Raw genomic sequence first — 26,197 nt, 5'->3', positions numbered from 1 at the left:
GGAAACAGCTTAGAAATGATCAAAAAATTCAGAGTGCTTCCAGAAAATCGGGAGTACAAATTATACAAGAAACACCGACAACAACCTGGAATTTGGCTGACTTTATAATACCGAACAGAAGGAAAAAACATCCGCAGGTGTCACGGGCTACAGTGCCTGAGCCACCTGTGGCAAAAGATTTAGATCTGGCAAAATTCATGGATTAACGGAAAGCTCTGGTCCCCATAGGGCCTCCAGATGTGACCGGAGGCCCTATGTAGAACTAACAATATTCTGGTCCAGGACAAATGTGCAGAAAGTGATGGCTCCAGTGGATACCGGCGCAGAAATGTCAATTATATATGGAGACCCAACAAAATTTAAGGGTAATAGAGTGATGATTGGTGGGTTTGGGGCACAGACTATTCCAGTCACTCAGACGTGGTTGAAATTGGGGGTTGGGCATCTCCCGGCCCGGTAGTATAAGGTGTCGATTGCCCCAATTCCAGAATATATCCTGGGCATAGACATTCTATGGGGTCTGGCTCTCCAGAAAACTGTGGGAGAGTTCAGACTACGGCAGAGGTACATTAGTATCCGGGCAATACGGACAATATTGAGGGGCCATGCGAAACATGAGCCCATTTGTTTGCCGAAACCACGCTGGATTACTAATGTAAGGCAGTACAGACTCCCTGGTGGGCAAGAAGAAATATCAAAGACAGTGCAGGAATTAGAGAAAGTAGGTATTATAAGACCTGCACACAGTCCATATAATTCCCCCATATGGCCAGTACGGAAGTCGGATGGAACATGGAGAATGACGGTGGATTATAGGGAACTGAATAAGGTCACGCTGCCCATCCATGCGGCCGTACCCAATATTGCCTCCTTAATGGACACTCTTAGTAGGGAAATTAAAACCTACCATTGTGTCCTGGATTTAGCGAATGCGTTTTTTAGCATATCTATTGCTAAAGAATCACAAGATCAATTTGCATTTACGTGGGGAGGCAGTCAGCGGACCTTTCAGGTCTTGCCACAGGGTTATGTGTACTCACCAACATACTGTCATAATTTGGTGGCACGTGACCTGGCTGATTGAAGAAAACCAAACAATGTGAACCTATACCACTATATTGATGACCTCCTGTTAACATCCGACTCACTGGAAGCAGTAGGGGAGGCAGCAGATTCATTAACTGCCTACCTAAGTGAAAGAGGATGGGCTATCAATCCTCAAAAAGTGCAAGGTCCAGGACTGTCCGTAAAGTTTCTAGGGGTAGTCTGGTCAGGAAAGACCAAAGTATTACCTGATACCGTCATAGATAAGGTTCAGGCATTTCCAGTCCCTACAACACCAAAGCAGCTGCAGGAATTCCTGGGTATATTGGGATATTGGTGTTCCTTTATACCTCATTTGGCGCAGCTGCTGAGACCTTTATATAGACTTACCAAAAAGGGCCAATTATGGGATTGGGGGAGAACAGAACAGGATGCTTTCCAACAGGCGAAACAGGTGGTTAAACAAGCTCAGGCACTGGGTATATTTGATCCTACCCTCCCAGCTGAGTTAGATGTTCACGTAACTCAAGATGGCTTTGGCTGGGGCCTGTGGCAATGTCAGAGTTCTGTTCAGACCCCCCATTGGATTTTGGTCTCAGGTGTGGCATGGAGCAGAGGAAAGATATAGTATGATTGAAAAACAGTTATAGGCTGCCTATTCCGCATTACAAGCGGTAGAGCCAATAATCCAAACGGCTGAAGTTATAGTCAAGACTACATTGCCAATCCAGGGGTGGGTAAGAGATCTGACCCACCTTCCTAAGACGGGGGTGGCCCAGGCGCAGACGGTGGCATGATGGGTCGCCTATCTCAGTCAGAGGAGTAGTCTGTCTTCCTCATCATTGAAAGAAGAGCTCCAGAAGATTCTTGGCCCAGTAATGTATCATAGTGATGCACCAAAACAAACTTTGGTTGCTCCACCACAGAAGAGTCCTGTCCAGGAAGGAAAATATCCTATTCCTGAAGATGCCTGGTACACGGATGGGTCCAGCAAGGGCAACCCAAGTAAGTGGAGAGCAGTAGTGTACCATCCTGCCACAGACACAATCTGGTTCGAAGAGGGGGATGGTCAAAGCAGCCAGTGGGCAGAGCTGCGGGCAGTGTGGATGGTTATAACCAAAGAACCTGGTGATGGTATCCTGAATATTTTCACAGATAGTTGGGCTGTGTATCGGGGGCTCACTCTTTGGATCGCACAGTGGGCCACCCAGGATTGGACTATCCACTCCCAACTGATCTGGGGCAAAGATATGTGGTTAGACATATGGAATGCAGTCAAACACAGAACTGTACGTGTCTACCATGTTTCTGGTCATCAACCCCTACAGTCACGAGGAAATGATGGGCCAGTGTGTCGGCTTCAAGTTAGATGGGTTGAGAACTCGCCATCTGAGAATATCGCTTAATGGCTACATCAAAAGCTGCGGCATGCTGGGCAGAAGACCATGTGGACAGCCGCTAAAGCGTGAGGACTGCCCGTACAACTATCGGACATCGCTCAAGCATGCCGAGGCTGTGATGCCTGCTCTAAGATAAGACCGAGGTCGTTGCCTGAAACTACAGCCCATCTTGCTAGAGGACACAATCCTCTACAGAGGTGGCAGGTTGATTATATTGGGCCCCTCCCTCGGTCTGAGGGGGCGAGATATGCCCTAACCTGTGTCGACACCACGAGTGGGCTAATGCAGGCCTATCCAGTACCAAAAGCCAACCAGGCATACACTATAAAGGCACTCACAAGGTTGATGGCTGCCTACGGGACACTGCAAGTCATCGAGAGCGACCAAGGAAGTCATTTCACGGGTGCAGTGATACAGCGCTGGGCAGAAGAAAATAATATTGAGTGGCGATTCCACCTGCCATATAATCCAACGGGGGCAGGCCTTATCGAACGTTACAATGGTATTCTCAAGGCTGCCCTGAAGACAGACTCTCAGTTCCTGCAGGGGTGGACAAAGAGACTCCACGAGACCCTGTGGGACCTGAATGAAAGACCTAGAGACGGCAGACCCAGTGCCTTGAAAATGTTACAAACAACATGGGCCTCCCCACTTAGGATCCAAATTACAGGCACCGATAATGAGATGAGACCTCAGATTGGCCGTGAAAACAATCTTCTGCTCCCTGCCCCTGAGGACCTAAAACCAGGTACCAATAAAATAAAATGGCCCTGGAAGGTGCAGGTAGGACCACGATGGTGTGGCCTACTTGCACCTTGGGGGAGATTATTGGAGGTGGGGGGCTCAGTAGCCCCTCCGGTAATTGGTACATGGCCTACTGAAATAATGGTTAAGACTCCAGTCTTCATTGCTAAGGGGACCCCTATCATGTCTCTGTGGCAGATCAGGACACCCCCTTTGGTGCCTGATGTAGTCGTACAGCCACAGACATTGGGTCAAAGGGTTTGGTACAGGCGGCCAGGGCATGCCCCTGTACAAGCTGAAGTGTTAACCCAAGACAGGAATACAGCCTGTATCTTACCCTGGAGAGCGGATCTTCCCCTCTTGGTACCTTTGAAACACTTATATTACTCCCCATAAGTCTATGAGTCACCAGAAGGAACTGAACAATACTGCAGTGTTCCAGAGTTGTTATAAGACCATGTGCAGCATCTGGTGATGGTCTAACTGGGACTGATGAAGCATAAGATGGACCTGCACTGTGTGATTGTATGCTTCCAGTAGATACCACCGAGCACTGGCCCAAAGAAGAGTTTGACTGATGTGCCAATCATCACTCATCTCGGATTACATCAACATGCGTTGCGACAGGCAATTATGTAAGTGTCGCGATGTACTGGGTCTCTGCATCAAGGGGAGCTCACTTTATGGTTACTTGATCAGTGGTTCATGTTGTGAAGGGGTGGAGTGTATGGGAACTGCTGAATCATGGCCTGAACCACTGATTGGTCACCTGAGGTGAGTACCAAGTCAGCCATGGGGGCACAGGTGAAGGTGATATACCTGTGTGAGTGGAAGGGGTGGAGCCTGGTTCCACCTCTCCCAAACCCCATTTAAGGGCTGACCACCACCAGAGAAGGATCTCTTCTTGGAGATCCCTCCCACGTGGAGTCCCCTGCAAGCCTTGTCATCATAAAGGTGAGACATCTTCTTTTTTGTATTATCTGTATACTGTTTATATAGAACTACTTAAAATATACCATCCCCTATACTATCTCTTTGCGGAGTACCATCATAGGGAGTTATTTACCCCACACCTTGGTACAACTGGAGCTTATTCCCATGAGCCCATTCTGTTACACCAGCTGTACGGCATCACTAATATAAAGCAATATTGACTCCTAGGGGGATAAGAAGAAATTACAAAAACAATACAGGAATTAGAAAAAGTAGGAATTATACGACCAACATATAGGCCACAAAAATCCTATATGGACAGTCTGGAAACCAGATGGAACAAGGTGCTTCTCTGTTGATTACGGAGAATTAAACCAAGTAACCCTTCCCATTAGTGCTGCAGTATCCAACACTGCCACATTCCTGGATGGATAGAACAGAGAGCTGGAAACTGCTCATGCAGTCACCTGGGAACAATGAAGCCAACACACTGGCTTGGGTCAGAAGACTGAATGATTTGCCAGCAGAGAACATTGCTCATAGGTTGCAAACGAAGTGGAGACATGTTAGACAAAAGCTGATGTAGGTATCAGCAAATGCAAGGGAACTCCTAGTCTTAATGTCAGATATGTAATGACTTCAAATCTTGTACCAGAATGAGACTTAGGCTACTATTGAAGACAAAAAAACAACTTGCCAGAGGACACAACCCCTTGTAGAGATAGCAGGTTTACTATATAGGTCCCTTCCCCCAGTCTGAAGGGGACAGGTATGCTCTGACCTATGTTGATACACTGAGTGGAATCTGCAGGCACAGCCAGTACTTCAAGCAAAATAATTCCTACATCATCAAGGCACTCAGCAACCTGATGGCAGTGTATGGTACTCCTCAGGTCATTAAGAGTGACCAAGGAGCACATATTACAGGTACAGCTGTACAGAAGGGAACAGAGGAAAATAACATCAAATGGTAATTTCATCTGACCTATAATCTGATGGAAGCAGGTCTGATAGAACAGTATAAATGGCTACTCTGAAGACTCCCTCCCTGTTCCTGCAGGGATGGACCAAACAGCTGCATGAGATGCTGAGAGATTTAAATGAAAGGCCCAGAGATAGTTGATCTATTGCCCTTCATATATTACAAACCGTTGGGCCACCCTTCTTAGGATCCAAAGTGAAGGAAATGAAGTATGCTTGTCCCATATTGGGATGCTGAATAATCTTCTGCTCCCTTCCCTTGAGGACTTCAAGTCATAAGGTAAAGTGGTCTTGGAAGGGTGCAGGTAGGACTGAAATGGTGCAGCCTACTTGCTCTGTGGAGGAAGTTACTAGAAGAGGGAGAATTTGTAACTCTGAAAGTAATTGGTACATGGATCTCAGAAATTATAATACAAATCCTCATTTTCACTGTGAAAGGAACACTGATAGTGTCACTTTAGCAGATCAGAACCCCTCATCCCCAGTCCCTGATATAATCAATCATCCATCAATATCAGGCCAAAGTGTGAGGTACAGCCTGGGCATGCCCCTGTTCAGGCAGGAATACTGACCCAAGACCATAATACTGCATGTATTTTACCTTGGAGGGAAGACCTGCCTGCTTTGGTACCGCTTATTCATTTGTTTAACTCCCTTGAGATCTGTGGCCCACAAGATCAATAGCAGGAGAAACACCACTGAACTCTGATAACTGCCTCTGAAGAGTCATCATAATGTTCTGTTCTTCAATGGCGCCTGGTGGTGGGTATTCTTAAAGAAAAGAAATGGATATTCTGGAAACATCTATGGAATATATCCTGTGACAACTATGAACCTTGCAGGTGATCCTGCAACAACTACAAAGCCTGCACACACAAGTGAACAGATCTATGGACTTCTGTGTATTCAGTACGGAAACTGCTGATTGTGTATTTTGTACTTGCAAAGTATGCGCTCATCTCCAAATGCAGCCAATCACTGTTCATGCTGTGAAGGGGTGGAGTGTAGGGGAACTGTTAGGTCATGGCTTGAACTGGTGACTGAGCACCTGGTGAAGGGGGAATATGGATGGCAAATTGTTCACCCCTGTGTTCCCCAAGCTACCAAGAAGGGGTGGACTCAGGATGGAGCCACTCTGGGCTCATGTTAGGCTTGGTCACTAAAGGATAGCATCTCTTAGACCTAGGCTTCTTTCTGAGGAGTGCTGCATAATCAGAGACTCCCTTTACCAGGTGGTTGAGTTCAACTCTTCTTTCTTTATCTTTCTGTATATTGGCCTACTTTGCCTGATATCGCCAAGAACCTGTGAGAAGCATATTTTTCTTCTTCATGAACAGAACAATCATGTAAAAACATTTCGAGACATTTCAAACAAAAACATCACTTAATACTATCATATGCTGAGCTGGAAGAAAAATGATTTGAGTTTGTGATTGAAAGATTGGTTTAGTGACCACCACCGTACATACATGTTAACCAATCAGCTGACAATGTTTAATTCTCATCATCTCCTTAAAGCCTTGTTAATGACTTGTGCAAATTACTTTCATACAGTCAGACTCAGTTTGTGTGAGCAGTACTGCAGCACAACTAAAATCCAGCAGGCTCCAGGCCAAATCTTAGTTCCACTCCAAGACAAGCTTTTATCATAAATTTCAATGTCTAGAAGTGCAGTAACCCATTCAATCTCTTTCTGTTTTCAGATTTTCTGTTATTAAGAAAAGGCTGCAAAAGGTACCAGAAGATGTCGCCTTCTGTGGCTGTACCTGCCTGATGAGGGGAACATCCTTCAGCCACTCTAAAGAGAAAGGAAAAAAACAGAACCTACCACAAACAACGTTGTCTTTGCATACTATGAATTTTAGTAATTGTCTTTGCATACTATGAATGTGCTTGTCACTAATGAACCTTGTACTCCCATGCAGTGTGGAGGCTTGCTTCCTCAGTTCTCCCCATTGTGTAAATAACTTTCTTGGTCCAGGGCTCATATTACTGAGGAAATCTCTTTCCATTGTCTGAAAATCAGCAGGTTTTATAAAACTATAAGCAAAGTAAGTAAAGTGGAAATCGGAAGATTTAAATTGTACTTCTCAAAGTAATGCAACATCTTCTACCTGCAGTCTGGTGTTCTGCTACCTGCAGAAGCTTTTGCATATTACATTCATCTCTCATGCAGTGCTCCTAGGTTTGTCCTCTAGGGCCTAGAAAGCTTGAGCAAAGGAGACGGCTGTGACTGTGCCAGCACAGAACAGTAGAAAGTCTGAGGGAGGAACAAGTTCTTCCATGGGTAAGAAGGGAGGACTTAGCTTGCACAGCAACTAAAAGTAACTTGAAGGTCCCTCTCATGTGAATTATCTGATTAAAGACATCACTAATTTTAATCACCAAATCCCACTCCCATAACCTTGCCATGGCCCCAGGGGCACTGTTAACCCTCCCTGTCCCTGCCCAGACTCCCTGGTGCTCCCATGACCATGACCCTTGTCTAGTGAGGCCACATCAGGAACAATCTCCAGCCCTCTGCCACCCCACCCTTCTGGGACATGACCTGACAAGCCACCAGATTCATATCCTGGCCCAGGCTCTGCCTGTCCCTGTTCCCAGGGGAAGGCCCAATGACTGGAGCTGCCTGGCTCCTGGCTGCATCTGTGGGGTAGACCCTGGCTCCTGAGCCCTGCACCAGTGGGACTGTGGAAATCCTCAGAGCTCCCAGTGCCAGGTAGGCTCCTGCCTTCTCCACACACCGACACACCATAAATGTCTATGCTTTCATGATCCTCCTAATTAAAAAAATAAAACAAGGGAATGTGAAACCTGGATATGATGAGGGGGAAAGAGGGAGGAAGTTTGCAATTAGACTTATATCTTACAGTGAGATCTAATAGCATAAAGTGGAAGAAAGATTTAATAAAAAAATTCAGGTCTTTCTTATAAATCAAGCAGCAGGAAAAGGATGCAAAAAATGATTTGCTTTTCCCACCAAGGAATTCAGCTGTCAGTGACTAACAGGCAGCCAAACTGCATTTTGTTATTTCATAGAAACAGGACACCTCTTGAATCATCTTTTATTCATTATCTTGCAGAAGTTGTTTCATTTTGTTTGGTTTTGCAATATTGAAATGAAGGTCGAAAAGGACCATCTCTTGTCAGTTACGAAGTTATTCAGTTGAGTCCACTGCATTAATTACGGACTCTATACTGCCATGTAAATTATGGTTAAAATAAGATTGAGTGAGAAAAGGCATTTAGTGTTTGAAATACAAATCTGAAAATAAGAGTTCTGCATGCTTTTGTAAGACAACTTATTTCCAAAATCAATTTGTTTTTTCTTACAGTGACAAGTCAGCAGTACGTTGGTGTTTAATTGATGGATATAGTAAAACAACACCGAAAAATACTTTCTGTAGACTCATTTACAGGTTTTTCCATATGTTTCTTTGGGTTCCTCAGTTTATGGCTGTTAGGCTTAAACTTTCAAAGAACTAGCCTTGGTCTTCAGAGATCTGTTTTGATTAAGACATTCTTTACTCTGAAAAAATTAGGAAACCAATTCACCATGCCAAAAAGATTGTTGATCCGAAACACTAGAACCAACCAAATTAAAAAAGACAAGCCTCCCCGAAGCTCATGCTCTTGGAGGTACATACGTAGGTGCCCCAGTATTACTAACCATTGCAGATGCACTGAAATGTAAAAATTAGCTTTCAGTTCAACATACATGTACCTTCTTCCTCATGCCCCGCACATTTTAAACATCTGACACCTGTTCCATTTCAGGATGGTTAATCAACCATGAGTATTTACTTACAAAAACCTATCTTCAAGGGAACATAACCAGACCATAGAAATTTGCTTTAGGCACAGGCAAGCACAAAATGAAAGTTAATGCTTTTAGTTTCTGTCCATAATAATAAAAATGTAAGCCATTTGAATACTCCTAAGTCATCAACACCAGTGGGTTCAGTAAAAACAGCTTTTTACTTCTGAATTAAGTTTTACTTTACAGAGCGTAAAGACACCCAACTGCTTGCATATTTATTTTAGGACTAAGGTGCCTCAGAGAAAAGGAGAAAGAACTCTTATTAAAAAAGCTTAAATTTCTGCAACTTTCAGACTGCTGGAGAGAAAGCCTGTTGTAGGTTATGCTCCTGTAACATTTCAGCTGCACATCAGAGAAATTTTGGAGGAGTGCTGTCAAGCACACTGCACTCATCTGCCTTTCTTTTCACTAACATGCACACTAAAATTTACAGTGGCCCAGTGGAAGTTATATAATTCAAGTGCACATTTTCTGAGAAAATGTTAACAATGACTTATACTACAATGTGTAAAAATAGAAGAATTCATTTTTATAATACCAACCTCCTTGCCTTATGCCACATTATTCTCTTTCTCACTTCACATTAGCTGACTGCCTAAATCACTGGTTTCTCTGTTGGTCTGACAAAATTATTTGAATATGTCTATAAGAACATATATTTTTAGACTCAAATGGATATATATATATTCGTATTACATTCTACAACTAATGCTATTACGTATAGGGTATTTCTGTTAAAGGAATGATTCACCATCCCATCTTACCTCATCTACTCTAGACTGAAGACTCTCAAAATTACTTAGCTTATTTTTAAGAAACAAAGAAACTACACAATCAAATGTTACTTTGTTCTGTAGAAATAGGCACTATTCCAAAGTAAGACATGTATAAAACATTAAATGATCTCTAACCACTGCTGTCAGATTCTACTGAGCACATAATCTCAACATACGTACACAGACTATAGCTTTCCAAACCCACTATTTTCTGCCTTCTTTATTTTTTTAAATGCTGTTTACTCTCTATTCTATTTTTACTTTCTTTATCCTCTGAATATTCTTCTATTTGTTCCCTGCCTCGATTAGAACCTCCTGAGAGCAATACAAGTTAAACCATATTTGAATTTAGCTATTCAAACTGCAGTTATCATATGGATTTGAGACTACAAAAAGTGCTCTTATTCATAAATAAGAGTAAGGATGGCCTTAGACTAAACTTGCAATATGACCTCCCCTAACTTGGAGAAAGTTCTGAAGTAGCATTATAGGTGACCATCCATACACATACAAGCAAAATCCATCACATTTTGAGACAAAAGTGACATGGGAAAGGTATAAAATTTTAAAAAATATATCAAGAATGAAGAACAAAAACACAGTTATAACTTCCTCTTCAAAAGTTGTTTCATTTTTGAGAACACATGGGTCTACAACCTTAGTAATATGTTCTTCATTGGATAACACTCAGTTTTTAGAAGTAATTAATTTTAAAATATAATTCCTACCATAATTTCATAAAAAAGAAATTTAGTTGTATATAACTGTGGAGAATGAGCACTCAAATTTTGTATTTTAAAACATATTTCAATAGATTTGGCCTCTCTTTAAATATATAGGTCACCAGCTTTTTATAAAAAGAAAAGGATCAGTTACTTGCTTAGAGCTTTATACAAAGTTTACAGTTAGAGATTAGGTTAAGAAAGGGAGGAAATTTGGCTGTTCAACCACAAAGCTTTATCTGGCTGTATAATAAAGCAGTAGTGACATACTGCTATGCTTGAGAGGTCCGTATTCATGGCAGTTTATTGCACTGGAACATGATATATAAGTTTCCTAGAAACTTCACAGAACAAGAACAAATCTTGCTGTAGGCTCTGCTACATGATATCCTAGGGTTTTCTTTTGCTCATTCAAAAATGACAGACTGTCACAGCTATAGTCATTTAATCTTATGCATTTTAACCTAAATATTTCTAACAAATTAAAAAATACAGGAGGAACATCTGTTCTCCAGTGTCTCCTGTGAACCGTTGTTTGTTATGATAAGCAAAACAGAACTTGTAGTATGCTGAATAGACAGAATATTTTATTGGATAGCACAACACTCACTGCTTATGCATGCACAAAAAGCTAAATGATGTAGCTTTCCAATAGAAATTGAATGTACTATTCTAATAGTCATCTGCACATGATCCTGACTAGCTCTTCTTTTCTTTTTCTCCATGGATTTGTTTTAATTGGCATGTATTTATTTGGCCAAGTTAATCCATTCCCAGATTCAGCAGAGAGAGTTTTTTCATACTTTTTAAGTACTGGTATCAATTAATTTATCTATGCTCAGCCTCTCTACAATATCTTCTAAGGGACTTTTGAGTAATGTAGAAAAGTGAGCTTTTGTGTTTTAGGAGAATAAACACTTTCAATGACCTCTAAAGGTTACTCCTAATCAAATCAAAGCACCAAGAAGAAGGACAAAAGGTCCCAGCTTGCAGGTCAATGGAGATAGAAATGTGAAACACTGAATTCAATTCTCAAAATGCTGTTGACTCCCTAGGTAGCTAGGCATTTGACTTCTTCTTCGCCTTTTTCTTGCTCCATCTGTAATGTCAGAGTAATACACCTTGAGATCTAGCTGAAGAGTGTTACGTGAGATTCACATCTGAAGTTCTCTAATGTAGGCTCACAGACTGTAGGAAAAGTGAGGTATGCTATTATTCCTCATCTTAGAGATTCTTCTAAGAAATAACAATTTCCACCAAGGACTTTGTGTGTCAGCTGCCTCACATGATAAAAGAAGGTTGAGAATACACAAAGTTCTAATAAACTGATTTTAGTTGTATAGTCTGTTTGCTGAAGGAAAAAAAATATGCCACTGCATTATCATAGTCTAGTATAAAACTGTGCAGACCAGTGTAATAGAGATCTAAATTTTAGTCTTCTTTTCAAATTTACTTCACCCTTGTTTCGCCCTCATTATGATGACCATGAAAGTGGAATTATTGAAACAATCAGTTAAGAGAAAGCATCTTGAGATAGGCCATAGCTGACTCACCACTGGACTTCTATCCCTCAAAATAGAAAATACGCTCAATTATAAGATTGTGCCCTTAAAATCCATTCACAATTCCAGAATCCTATGGAGAAACACTGTCAAAGTGTAAGGAGAAATCTTGTTCCTTCTCTCCAAGCTGAAAAGGGAAGTTTGCATGGGAACAACCAGATGCAGACTCTCATCAGGAGATACCTCTGGGCTCCTAGGAGGAAACACTAGCACGGTGTCAGCTTCACTTAACAGTATCATTTGTCTCTGTCAGAAAAGCACAGCCTTCTGTTATCTTTCAAGATGAGAGATGTTAACATCATTAAACAGAGGTTTCCAAGTGCTCCAGAAATGAGGAATCACATTTGCTTCATTATTTGAAGAATATGGATTTGGTTGATTAGTATGAATGATGCTGTCCTTGACATAAAAGAGCATACATTAGGAAATCTATGCCACACTTTTGGACTGTACTCCTGATGTCAGTCAGCTCACCATAGTGCTCACAATTATTTCTGACCATTTAGTGCCTTTTAGCAGATGATGCTAAACAGCTAATCACTTCCTGAGGTAACTTGACATAAAAAATTGAATGCTTTAGTACTTTATCCCCTTACAATTTTCTAGGAATATGTTTGACAACTTAATGTATTTCCATGCTGGAAGCACTTTAAAGATTCCTATCAGCTGGGACAAAATTGATCTTCTTCATGGTATCTGTCATAATGCTATGTTTTAGCTTTAGGAAGACAACAAGGTTGGTATCACACTAATGTTTTAGTACTTGCTGAGTAGTGGTGAACAAAGCAAAGGCTGCTCCAGTTTTTCAGCTTCCCATACTGTTCTGTCAGGGAAGGAGGAAACAAGAAGCTGGGAGGGAACACAACCAGGACAGCTGACTTAGACTGGTCAAAGAGATATTTCATGTCTTATAGCATCATGCTTAACTTATAAAGCTAGAGGTGCAGTTGCTTGAGGACTGGCTGGGCACTGGTTGATGGGTAATGAGCAATTGCGCTGTGCAGCACCCATTCTGTAAATATATTATGTACATATATTATAATCATCACTATTATTTCTTTCTTTTCTGTCTTAGTAAAAGACTTTTATCTCAGCCTATGAGTTCTATTTCAGTTCTCTCCTTCGTCTCACTGAGGGGGAATGAGTGAGTGAATGGCTGTGTGATGCCTAATTGCTTGCCAGGATAACCACAACAAATGGAAAATCTATTTTCTACATCTACAGCTTCATACCTCCCCAAGGAGACACAGAACACAACTGTGTTTAGGTATGAAATAACAAAAGGCTTTAATGAAAGAGGTTATCTGATTACTATTTATAAATTATAATGGAGAAGGCATGCTTCCCTGATGCTCCTGCGGTGTCACTGATTGCTTGTGAATATGGAAGAAAGGAGATCCACAAGTCAGATACATGAAAAACAAGAAGAAATACAGGGTAAATGGTATTATTTATTCAGTTGCTATTGTTGAGTTTATAGAAAATTGATAAAATGCGTTAAAGAAATGATAATTCCACAGGTCCTGACATACACTTTCATTACTGACACACATCACTTGGTGCAATGGAGTGACTGGATTTGTTTATGATAACTCAGGCTGCTCCTTAAGTTCCGTCACTCATCTTACATAACAGGACCTGTTATCTCCACACTCTCTATGGCATTTCAGGAAGCATGGTTGGATTAAGGTTGCATGCCATAGTTCATACACCTGAAACATGTGGAAATAACTCCTGTGCAGTCATGAATGTATAGGAGCATCTGGGATGCAGAGAAATATAAGGGGCTTGGAACCTTTCTGGGCTGATGTGTGCACCCAGACAGGCCTCCTGAGGAGAGGGCTACACAGATCCTTGGCTGTGGGGTGCTCTGAAAACTGGAGGCCATCTAAGAAATGGAGGTACGCGAGGGGTGTAATGGGTCCAGGAGTGCCCAACTTGATTTTTTTGAGCAGCTGACCAGGTTGTGAGAAGTTGCCAGGCTGAGAAGTATTCAGCAGTCAGAGAGACTGATGCTGGTATCATGCAGTGGCACAGGAAGACAGACAACTCTATCTTGGGGCCTAGCCAGAGGAGAAAGATAAACAGACTTCTGATCTAAGAGATCTGACTATCTCGCTCAACTCTGCATTTAGGATGAGGGAGACTAGATCCTGGTCTCTGCTTAGGGCAAAAGAAGAAGTCTCCCTCTTGCTCCTGAAGTCCCACTATCCAAAAGATCTCAAGAAGAATGTATGGATAACAGCTTGGTACCAGGAAGGGTGATCACGTGAAAAAGATCCAACTGAGGAGCTGAGTCATGACCAGTACCACTAAAAAAGGGTGAAGAGTCTTAGTAATTCAAGACTCTTGGCTGAGGGGCACTGAGGCACCTCTCTGCCTCCCAGATAACTTATCTAGAGATTTGCTGCCTGCTGAGGGCCTGCACTGGGGACATAGACAAGAAGGTATCAATCAGAGGACTACTATCCCCTTCTGGTCTTTCAAGCTGGGTCACTTGAGGCTGAGACCAGAAAAACAAAAAACTGTGATTTTCCAATACTTGAAAGGAGCTTACAAGTAGGAGGAAGACTGACTTTTTAAGTAGGCAGATAGTGACAGGACAAGGGAGAATGGATTTAAACCAAAAGAGGGGAGGTTTAGGTTAGATGTTAGGCAGAAATTCTTCACCTAGAGAGTGATAAGACACTGGAATAGGCTGCCCAGAGAAGTTGTGAATTCACCACCTCTGGAGGTGCTCAAGGCCAGGCTTGGTAGGTTCCTGGGCAGTCTGATCTACTGGTTGGCAATCCTGCCCACGGCACAGGGATTGGAACCAGATGATCTTGGAGGTCACTTCCAACCCAAGCCACTCTACAATTCTATGAAACCTCAAGCCATTCATTTTTAATGTGGCATGATAAGTGTAACTCTAATGGCCTAATGCTCTTCAGCCAAGATATAATGGTAATTGATATTTCTAAAATTTCAAGCATACAATGTATGGACCATTACATAAAATATCCTGTTCATAAAGAATGAGATCTCATTATTGAGAATCTAGGCTTTCCACTTTCCCTCAACTGTAGGAAGAAATACAGTGACTATGCACTGCAGAGATACCCAAACTCTCCCCTCCCCTTTTTTTTTGTCACACTAGAACCTGCTTCAAAGCAAGCATCACTTCCTAGAATTCTTACACAGTCTCCTTACTTCTGACTCTCATCCTACCTAGTGTTGTATGGCACACAAAAACTAACCCTTGGAGTTGGCAAAATCTTGTATTTGCTCTTCCTCTGAAAATTTAAAGTCTTCTCACTTTGGCACTGATAGGTATGTCAGTTATCTGTTCATATGAATATTTACTTTACTGAGGACAGAAGAAAAGATGCATTTAATGTAGGCTTTTTGTCATTAGTTTTCCCTTCTCATTCGGAACTGAGGAAAATCTTTCTCTGTGAGCTTACAACTTCTAGAATTACAGACTATGTTCTCATTGCTCTCCCTAGTTTCACCTCACTTTGAGCTTGCTATAATGATTATTTAGTAATTTCACCTGCTGTGGAATTCATTTAACTGAAGCTAGGTACCTACAGCGTCTACCTAGACCTCAGTGTATTAACCATATTCCATATAGTGTCAATGAATACAGGAATTTATAGGGTGTAATTCTTCCCATCTTTCTTTTTTTCTCTTCTTTACTGCTTGGCAGTATACTTCTACAGGTCAGAAATGAATACAAAAGACTGCTCTTCCTTGTAGCTTTCTTTGCTTTTATTGCAAAAATGTTTTCCTGAATAGGTTTCAACATCTTGCACTGTCTATCCATTTCCCAAGAGATGTTTCAGCACAAAAAGCCATTTACCCTTACATTCAGTACTGAGGTAATTTTATTGGCTAATCAAATAAGGCTTTGTTGATCTGGTCCACCTTGCTTGGTAGTCTGTCTGGACTTCAAGTTAGTAATTGTCCTTGTTATATTTTCTCTATCACCCTGAACACTTCTGGCAAATCTACAACCATGTTTCCTACAATACTTTCCACTTTCACGGGTGTATCACATATTGACATATTTCTTTCAATGTGCTTCAATAACGTGAAATTGTTAGTAATTATTTAATATTTTTTGTGCTGTACTTAGATAAAAACTTGTACCAGTACTTGTACTTGTACTTGTACTTGTACTTAGATAAAAACTACTTAGATAAAATTCTTGGATATATCCAAGAATTTTAGTCTCTCCTTAGGTACACATGATACAGAATCAATACTCATCTCCTGCCACAGTGAGCAGCGGGTTAACATTATTTTAAAGAAAAATATATACTTAACTTCTGCTTATATGTTTTTAATTAAAAGAATTAAACGTCTTTCCAGTCCAAATAAATATTTGTAAGCTACATTTGGTATTCTCCAAAACTCTGCTGAAAATAATTTACTGTGGCAAGCAAAGTGCTGCACCCACAGACCCACCTCAAGTTACTCCTCACAACCAGGTTTTAAACAGCTGCCTTTTAGCCCCTCATGTTGTCCCCACATTCTGCTGCCACCTCTATCCATTTAGTCATGCAATTAATGATCAGTCACATTGGCAAACGAGCTCCTGTGCCCATAGTCTTTCCTGCAGGCACAATGCTTCAGAGTTATTAATACAACATCTGCCCCTGTGGATTTAAATCTATAAGCTCAGACCTTACTAATGCTTTACTCAAATTAAAATGAAGCATGTATGGTGCAGGGCTTTGTCAAATTTATTTGTGAGTGTTACTTATTGTAATGAAAGAAGTACAAAAAAGACAGGGAACTCCTCAAAAGAGTCCAGTGGAGTGCTACAAAGATAAAGGGCCTGGAACACTTCTCTAATGAGGAAAGGCTGAGACCTGGGTCCATTCTGCCTTGAAAAAAGAAGACTCAGAGGGGACGTGATCCAGGTTGAGAAATATCTAAAGTGCAGGAAGCAAAGAGATGAGGCTGGATTCTAATCACCACGCACTGGTGAGAGGATGAGGGGAAACAGTCACAAACTGATGCATAGGAAGTTCCACACAAATGTGTGTGGGAACCTCTTCACAGTAAGGGTGACAGAGCACTGGATCAGGCTGCCCAGGGGGTTTGTGGAGTCTCCTTCTCTGGAGATGTTTAAGACCCACCTGGATGCCTACCTGCGCAACCTGGTCTAGGGGGGGGGCTTCGACTAGATGATCTCTCGAGGTCCCTTCCAATCCTACAATTCTGTGATTCTGTGAAGCCTTCTTTGATAAAATTGAAAAGTTAGTTATGTTTATAAAAACCCCAATATTAGGAAAAGCTATTTTCAAGCAAAGGAATCACTGTTAGAGAAGACTCGGACGCTTAGATTTGCCTTTAAATCTTGGAAGCAAGATCTTTCATGCAAATTTTTTATGACTCGATAAATGGAGTAAGACTTTAAAAATCTCAAAAAATAATAGAGCTTAAATAAATTATCTTGATGATCCTAGCTAGATCCCCATCATAATGATGTGTACCATTCAGACTTAATCTTACTGGAATCTAATTAAAAAGTTTAAAGATTTTTTTTTCCATTTATACTGAAATTTCCAGAAGTAATGAAATTTAGCTTTCATACCTCTTTGATTTCTGCATTCCTCCCCTCTTAAACAAACCTATCTTCAACAAACCAATCCTTTTTCAAGGCAGGAATGCAGAGCATGTAATTTTCTGTCTACTTCCCTGCAATATATTTTCAATTTAGGTTCTGTCCCTACAGATTGCAATTAAAAAAATGAGCAATTAAAGATGGCAGACCTACAGGAGTAGGGTGGATGAAAGGTCAGGTGTTTAGAGCACTTACTGGTTGTAGGAGGTAAATCAGCGAGCTCTCCTGGATAACTATCACTGGAAAAGGAGTGATATTTGTTGCATGAAAAAGCGTTTCTACTGATGCCATTGTTTGGTCAAAACGTCCTCCAAGTCCACCCAAAGTCACAATCAAATCAATCTAAAAGATAAAATAAAAGCAGTCACAAAGAGAACTATCATCAAGATACATTTTCATATGATCTTTAGATACTGAAAATAAAAAACTGAAACTGAAAAAAATGAAAATGTATACTTTGTTGAGAAAAATAATAGTAACAAAAAAAAACCATTAACTACTGAGTATACAACAGCAAATCTCAAACACAGCCATTTCCTTTCATTACTAATAAATATCATTATGCAATTTTTGAAGATGAGTACTGAAGCTCAATAAATTCACAGCCAACATGTGGTACTTTAATGAAGGATCTAATTACTTTGCCTAACACAGACCAGTCACAGTAGACACCTATCTGTTTGGCTTGACTACATAGAGCCTAAGATAAATCCCTTCACACCTTTGATCTTTCATCCCCAGATCTTAAAACTGCTTCAGCATCATTCTCATAGCCTACAGAGAAAATAAATCTTTGGTACGTTGTATGCCATCCTTGCTCCCTCTACAGAACATTTTAGCATGCAAACCCACACACAGCCTGGCTCTCCTCAAGACTAAACACACTACTGCTCAGAAGAGACTACATGCACCCCACATAACTGCCGTATCTCCCAGCTGTTGCTGCTGGGGATGGAAGCACTCCTCACTTTAGCTTCAGGTCATGCAGTCACCCAGCTGCTGCTCTTATTTTTGAGCCTCAAACACTCCATCACGCCTCTGTACACTCTTTACTTCTTACAAGTAGAGAGGGAGCATTTAAGAGCCTTCAGTTCCTCAGATAAAAAGTCACTGAGTGTAAATTATTATTATTGCTTTCACCATGCAGGTCAATTACGTTCAGTAATTATAATTTAAAAAGCTACTATTTTGTAAGTAGTATGCAGAACCCTGACACACTGCAGCTCTAAACTTTTAGAATAGAAGCTACATTGATAATCACCATCTGGTTTAGTTTCCTGCTTTATAGGGCCTAAATCTACAGCTACTGGAGATGATGTGTATGTATACTTCTATAATCTGAAGTGTAAGTTGTGGAACTGCCAGGTCACAGCCTGAACCAATAACTGAGTACCAGGTGAGAAAGTGTAGCTAACCCAGGGAGCTCAGGTGCAAGCAGTGCATCTGAGTGACAGGAAGGGATGGAGGCTGGACCCATGCCTCTTCACCCCTCGTTTAAGATTTAGCAGCATTTCTCTGGATAGAGATTGTACTTCTTTTGAGCTGTCACTGGTTGTTGTGTGGGATGGGCAATTTTTTTTGTCTTTATTACCTGCTATTGCTCCATAGCGCTTGTATCTTACTGGAAGGCACTCTCATTGCCTTCTTTTGCCATACATAAGTGATACAGAAATCCTACTCCTTATTCAGTAGCAGTTGCACAGTGATCTTGGGAGCTGGAAATGTAAGAAAATAAAACCAGTGTAGCACAGAGTACTATTGAAAATAATGGCTTGGGACAGATGGCACCTTAAAGATCATCTATTTCCAACCCCTCTGCTATGGGCAGAGTTGCCAACAGTCAGATCAGGCTCCCCAGTGCCCTTTGCAACCTGGCCTTGAACACCACCATGGATGGGGCATCCACAACTTCCCTGTACAGTCTGTTTCAGTGCCTCACCACCCCCTAAATAGAAGAGGGGGAAAATCAAATCTCTCATTCTGCTAACCACCCTCTTTTGACGCAGCCCAAGATGCAGTTGGTATGTGGGTTGCAGTCACATGCTGCTGGCTCATGTCCAGCTTTTCATCCACCAGGACCTCCAGGTCCTTCTCTGCAATGCTGTTCTCTGTGAGTTATTTTCCTAGTTTGTACATGTAACTGTGATTGCACCCATCCAAGTCCAACACCATGTACTTGGCCTTGTTAAACCTTTTTTAGTTCATGTGGGCCCACTTTTCAAGCCTGTCCAGGTCCCTCTGGATGACATTCCTTCCTTCTGTTCTATTAACTGTACCACTCAGCTTAGTGTCAACAAACTTGCTGAAGGTGCACTCAAGCCCACTGTCCATGTCATTGATAAAGAGTATCAGCTTCAGTATGGATCTCTGGGAGGACACCACTCAAGACCAGACTCCATCTGGACATGAGTTGTTGACTGTAACCCTATGGCTGCAAATGTTCAAGCAATTGTTTATCCACCAAATAGTCCAGCCTTCAAATCTGTATCTCTCCAACTTAGAGATAAGGATACGATGTGGGACCATGTCAAAGGCCTTGCACAAGTCTGGGTAGATGACATCAGTTCCTCTTCCTTTGTTCACTGATGCCATAATCTCATCATACAAAGACACAAGATTAGTCAGACACAATCTGTACTTGGTGAAGCAACAATAGCTGTCACGGAACACTTCCTTATCTTCCATGTGCCTTAATACAGCTTCCAAGAGAATACATTTCATGATTTTCCCAGGCACAGATGTGAGGGTCACCAGCCTGTAGTTCCCTGGTTCCTCCTTTCTCCTTTAAAAACAGGAGTGATGTTTCCCTTTTTCTAGTCACCTGACAAACTTCATCTGACAGCCACAATTTTTCAAATATGATAGAGAGTGGCTTGCTAAGTACATCAGCCAACTCCTCCAGGACCCTGGGATGCATATTATGAGGCCCGACATGCTTGTACAAACACACTGGCAAAACTGAGGTTTGGCACTGTGGCATGTTTGGAGAAAGCTAAAAAAGATACTAAAAAAGGAAACATAACTATTATTCCAGGTTTGTATGTTCCTGTGAAACTGAAAAATACATCTGTGGCAGGTATGGGAAAAAAGAAGCTAGAGTACCCCAGAGTATCCCAAGAATGGAAAGAGAGAAAAGCTGAATTCTGTAGTTGGGTAGCAGCAGACAGTCTGACTTTCACTGCAGAGTTGTGGAGGCAGTGATGGACATTCAGACACTGTGGGACATAAAGTCTCTGCTGGAAGGTTTAGGATACGCACTTTGTTTTTTTAACAAACAGACAAAGAGGCTTACTGCAGCAAAATCTCAACAGATTTTTCATCCTAAGGCTATCACCTCCATTCAAAACAAACAAACAAATGAAAAAAGCAAATCTACAAGCTAAGAAGACAATCAGCTTCTTCCCTTCTCTCACTCCACCAAGCACTAAGGAAATTGGATGGACCGTGAATGCACATGCATGAATCCTGGTCATCCCAGAGTATAAGATAAAGTGAAAACCAAAGCACAGGGCATTTATATATTTGCCTACTACAGAGGAAAGGCCGTTCATTTTTCCAGTATGTGGCTAGAGAATTATACCCAGCTCCTGCTAATCAGCTTAGCAGGTAGCACGTGACTAACACTGCACTTCAATTGAAATGTTCGTAATTCACTTAAATGTCCTGTCACCAGTCAATTTGTTTTCACATAGTGCTATTCATTTCCTGAGAAAAGGTATAAAATCCTAAATACATACAAAGAATAGCTTAGATCCTTGCATGAACAGTGTTAAGTGGACATTATTCTCTTAGACTTTAATAAAACCTGATTTAAATTCATTCTACAGCATTTTTAAGTGCAATCAAGCTTTAATTCATAAAGAGTTGAAGTTCTAATGGTGGAATTCAGTCATCTTCAAATTAAATTTATACATCAACATCTCCTGAAATGGTTTTAGGAGCTGCAGAAGGGCTGTTAAAGGAGAAGGGAAGCATAAAGAAAGACTTTGCACATGGCAATCTGGATACTTCTTTCTTCTCCCCTAGCGTGTACTTTAGAGCAGGCTGTAACCTTGAAGTTGCTGAGGCTGCCACCAAATCAGGGTGAGCCTGCTCAGCTCCCTGGTTCCATTGCCACTTAGACCACAGAAATGCACAGTTTGCTATAAACTGTCTGCTATCTTGCTAAATACTCTTTCTACATGGAAAACTGGCCCAGCAGACATCTCTCTTTCTGGTATGGGTGAATTAAATAGAGAAGATTTTACTTATAAAAGTGATGGACAAGTTATTTAAGGAGAAGTGTGAAAGTACAGAGGAAGCTGGGAACTGCCTGAGGCAGGTAAAAAGAGCTTCATATCCAGCTTTGTAACATGCCAAGTCTCAAAGGCTCAAATCGATAGCAGAGGATGCCCACTCTTTTTTGAAACCATGCTCCTTATCTCTGATAAGAACTCTCTCCCCAGGGTACAGACACCTTAAGGGATCTTCTTACATTCAACCTCAGTTTTAGGCATACAATTTTCAAACAACTGTGCCTGAGTCTCAGAGGATCAGTTACCTGAGAGGGAACCACTGCCTGACAGCAACTGGTGGCACTGGAACAGCCAGCAAGAAAGACCATCCTAAAGGAAAGAGGGAAGGCAAGAACAACATGTTGTGAAAGCTCTGGAGCCATAAATAAACCTTCCTCCCTCTGAGACCAAGAACACCATTCACTGCTATTATCCAATGTATTTCTATGCCAATTACAGATCAGATATTGCATTTGATTTGAACACCACTTCTTATCACCTTCACACTTCATTGGTATCTTGTCACCTTCATGATCTTACTTCATTTCCTAGCATTCAAAAGTCTATTGCTTTAATATAAAATAATGGAGGAAAATGAAAGAGAATAAATTTATTGTAGCAATATGCATATATTGAAGCATATTTTATGATGAAAAGTTAACAATTAAATAGTGGTGTGAATACTGTATTTATTATTCAATTTGATACTGTAAGGGATGCACATACAAACATGAGCCAACACCAAGGAACCCAAGCCTGACAGGACAGTATAAAGGACTGTTTGAACAATAGAAAGAGAGAAAAAGGAATCAAGGAAGAGAATCTTCCTCATTGACCTGAAGATATCCTTGGACAGCAGAAACAACACTTATTCCTGCTCATTTGGAGTGAAGCTTTACAGTTCATACTGCAGATAAGACTGGTGTCATCAGAACTCCTCACTACCTTAAACTTTCTGTGTGAAGGGTTCATTTCTACTACACACCTTTCCAAGCTGTTATATGCAGGCAAAAGTGCGCTAAAGCCTCGAGATCAACCTGTTCACTGAGACTTTGGAGGAGAACCTGTTCTGGTTTTGACCCTGACATACTTATTGTGTGCAGAAACAAGGATTTCAAGACCATCAATCATGGGTCTTCCACAAACATTATACACTCTTCTTTCAAAACAGTAAGGAAAGACACTCAGAAGTACCAAGCAAGCTTGATTTAGCACCTCACTGCTTTTACAGCTCAGTCATTGTGATACTGTGACAATGTGGTGTAACCCCTATGGAAAAGTAAAATTCATCACTGTAAGCTATCACCCCTAAGAAAGTGAGCCCTGGATTTTAGCAGCAATGAAAGTGACCCTCAAAAAATTATGCTGAAAGAGTCTAAAAAATCTCTTTAAATTATCCCATAGTCACATATTTTTAGTTCCAAAAGCTGTGTTTCGGTACATACCGTGTTTCTAATCTCTTTGTATCCAGAAGTAGAAAACGAAAAACAAACTAACTAAAACCTCCCATCAATAAACAACTCAAGAGAGGAAGAAAAATGATCCTATTTACTCCTAGGGAATCTGTTCTTCGTGAGCTTGTTATTACACATTTCACTTATATCTGATTGTCAGTCTTTATTTCAAAGAAATCCAGAGCATAATCCCAAGTTTTCAGCTGAAGTCTTAAATTTATGTATTTGTTTCAAAGAGGTCAGAGATATTCTTAAACTGAAGGAAGGAAGTAGGTTAGGATGTTGGACACCAATTTTCCTCTTCACAGCAGGTTCAGGATTTATAGCATGTAAGCTAAACATAGTCTGAATAAAGTCATCTTACATACATTACAGATCCTGTTTACTTTGTACAGTCTTTTAGACAAACACAGCCATGCACTCAAAAAGAAATGAAGAGGGATTTCTTTTCACTGAAAGTGTTTTTGAAGCTGTAAACATTTTATGCTCACATTTCATTTGCATAAATATCAAGATCTAATTTGTCAGTGTTTCAGTCATTTAAAAGGGAATTTCAATGGGTTTCTTAAGCAAGCTGAAAAAACTACTACCCAGGCCTCCCCTTTTACTGTGACAAAGCCAAATTAAAACATAACTAATTAAGAAAAGAACAGCACTGAACAACTGATCTCAACAGGGTTGCTGTGCTACAAAGATACCATAGTGCTACTAATGAGAATATCTCGGACCTTTCCATCCCCTGAATCGCCCCAATAAACTGTAGTTTCCTCTTTTGCTCTTCCTGTCACCAAAATTTTAATTGGGGTTTATCTTTGTTTTCAACAAATAGAAATCAGTGCATTCTATATACATCTCACTCTGCTTTATCTTCGCAGATCAAATACTAGCCCAGCAGAGAGTACAAAAATTGTGTAAAGAACATTCACAGTACGTATGATGTAGTGTGTTCCTGCTAACGTCCATTTTACACATCATTCTTTAACACAAATGCCTAAGATATTCAGTGTCTCTTCATGTCCACAGCTATAGCTGAACATACAGACAGCCTGATCTAACTGTTCCCTAGGATTAAGGTGTTTCTGATATCCCTAACTGCAGGAAATGAACCCTGCCATACCTTCACAATATGGAGCCTTAAAATATTTCAGCAGTAGGTAGAAAGGGTTAGATGATGCCTTTCTAGAAAGTGGATTTGGACCTTAGAGTTGAAATGGTCAGTGCTCAAGGATAGGTCTTTGTGTTCTACATGACAGATTTACCCCAGCTGAAAGTTATTAAGAAATTACAGATGTTAGAAGTGCAAATTAATAGGATCTTCAGACCCAGCTGTTTCTCACAAGAGAGGTTTATGAAGAGGATTTTACTATTAATAACGTATTAAAATCTTTTGATACAGCAGTTGACAGCACATAAGCCTTTTATAAATGTATTTAACTTCCCTTAAAATATATATCATTTGCATTTTCTATTCTCCTCCAGTGAGGCATTAAGAAGAAAAACCCAACAATGCCACTAAATACGAACAGGTTTACTCTTAGCTACTCATCCTAAATAGCATTTGGAGAAAGATTTTTTTCTTTTTTTCATATTGACACTGATGCTTCAATCAATTGAATTATAATCATATTAAACCACTAAAAAACAATTTTCAATAAAATAAATTTTTAATATCTTCAGAGAAAATAAGAGACTGAGTTCAGAGAAAATAAGTCACTGGTTTATGGATCCACAGAATGCACTGATAGTTTCCTTGTCTAGTAATTTCAACTATCAGCAATTGGAAACAGGCCTGTAGTGTCTCTGAATAAGATAGTAGGTAAAAGTCAAAGCTGCAGAAATATAACTTTGTTCACTTGGAACCAGGAAAACATGTTCCACTTTGACAATATTCTAAGCTAAAAGCTTTTATGATAATTTTTCCTGAAGAAGAAAAAAAAATCCACATCATAACATATAAGTTTGCATTTCAAGCCATAAATGGAAATGTAGGCAAAGAACTCCTCTCTCCACTTCTAGACCCTGAACTTTCTTCCCTGCTATATCAACTTCCTGAATAACCACAGAATTCAATGTCAGCTTTCTCTCTAAGAAATTTGTATTCTCCACAAAGGTTTTAGATCTGTGACTTCAACAGTGTGTCTTCTTTGCTACCTGTCATTTTTTATGCCAAAATACTTCCCATAAAGATTCCTAAATTAAGTGCAATTTTAGGTACTTATAATAGCTATTGTTTCAGAGAAGCCAACTGGTTGACTGAGGCCAATAAATGTTGCGACTGCTTAGAATCTCTGTATTATTGAGGAACCAGCCATCAAACTAAGCTCTGTGTCATGAGGACATCCAAAAACATCACCAGTCTTCCTATTAATGAAGTATGCCTACCACTTCTGAACAAAGGGCAGATTTGAACCTATTACTTTATAAGTTGTGATACAGATTTGTGTTCTATTTGCTTAAACTGTGCATTATTATTGTGCAATGTACTTATTATTTGCTTAAGCTGAATTAATGTCTTCTTAAAATTAATGTCAGAAAATATAGAAGGGTCAAAATATATATACATATGCTTTATCTGGTGTGTTTGAAATAGCTGATGGCATATTCTTATATACTACAGAACAGGAACTGCAAGAAAGAAGCAGCTAGCATTTAAGGACCTTGATACTTAACATGTCTGTGTTACTTCTCGTACCTCTGAAAAGCTCAGACTGCATTTAAAGCAGATCTCAGCTATATCTTAAGCATTAACAGCATGAAAATATAAGAAGTCATAGCTTTAGTGTTTTGGCATGAAATCTACACAATTACAGACATTATATTCTGACTTAAACTTGACAAAACATCACAAGGGATTACAGTACAATATCCTT

The 26,197-nt window shown here is 40.5% G+C and overlaps 1 protein-coding gene across 1 annotated transcript in view; it reads right to left on the bottom strand.

Annotated features, from left to right (window-relative positions):
- Positions 1–26,197, bottom strand: part of TPK1 (thiamin pyrophosphokinase 1) — a 141,358-nt gene that overhangs the window by 91,920 nt on the left and 23,241 nt on the right. Inside the window, exon 3 of the mRNA XM_065753069.1 lies at positions 17,795–17,941. Coding sequence (XP_065609141.1) covers positions 17,795–17,941 — 147 coding nt within the window. The remainder of the gene's footprint in view (positions 1–17,794; positions 17,942–26,197) is intronic.

The sequence above is a fragment of the Cyrtonyx montezumae genome, unplaced genomic scaffold, assembly GCF_038088225.1.
Source record: "Cyrtonyx montezumae isolate F1298 unplaced genomic scaffold, pur_monq_1.0 scaffold_8, whole genome shotgun sequence".
NCBI classification, from domain to species: Eukaryota; Metazoa; Chordata; class Aves; order Galliformes; family Odontophoridae; genus Cyrtonyx; species Cyrtonyx montezumae.
This window is presented reverse-complemented; position numbering and strand designations above follow the sequence as displayed.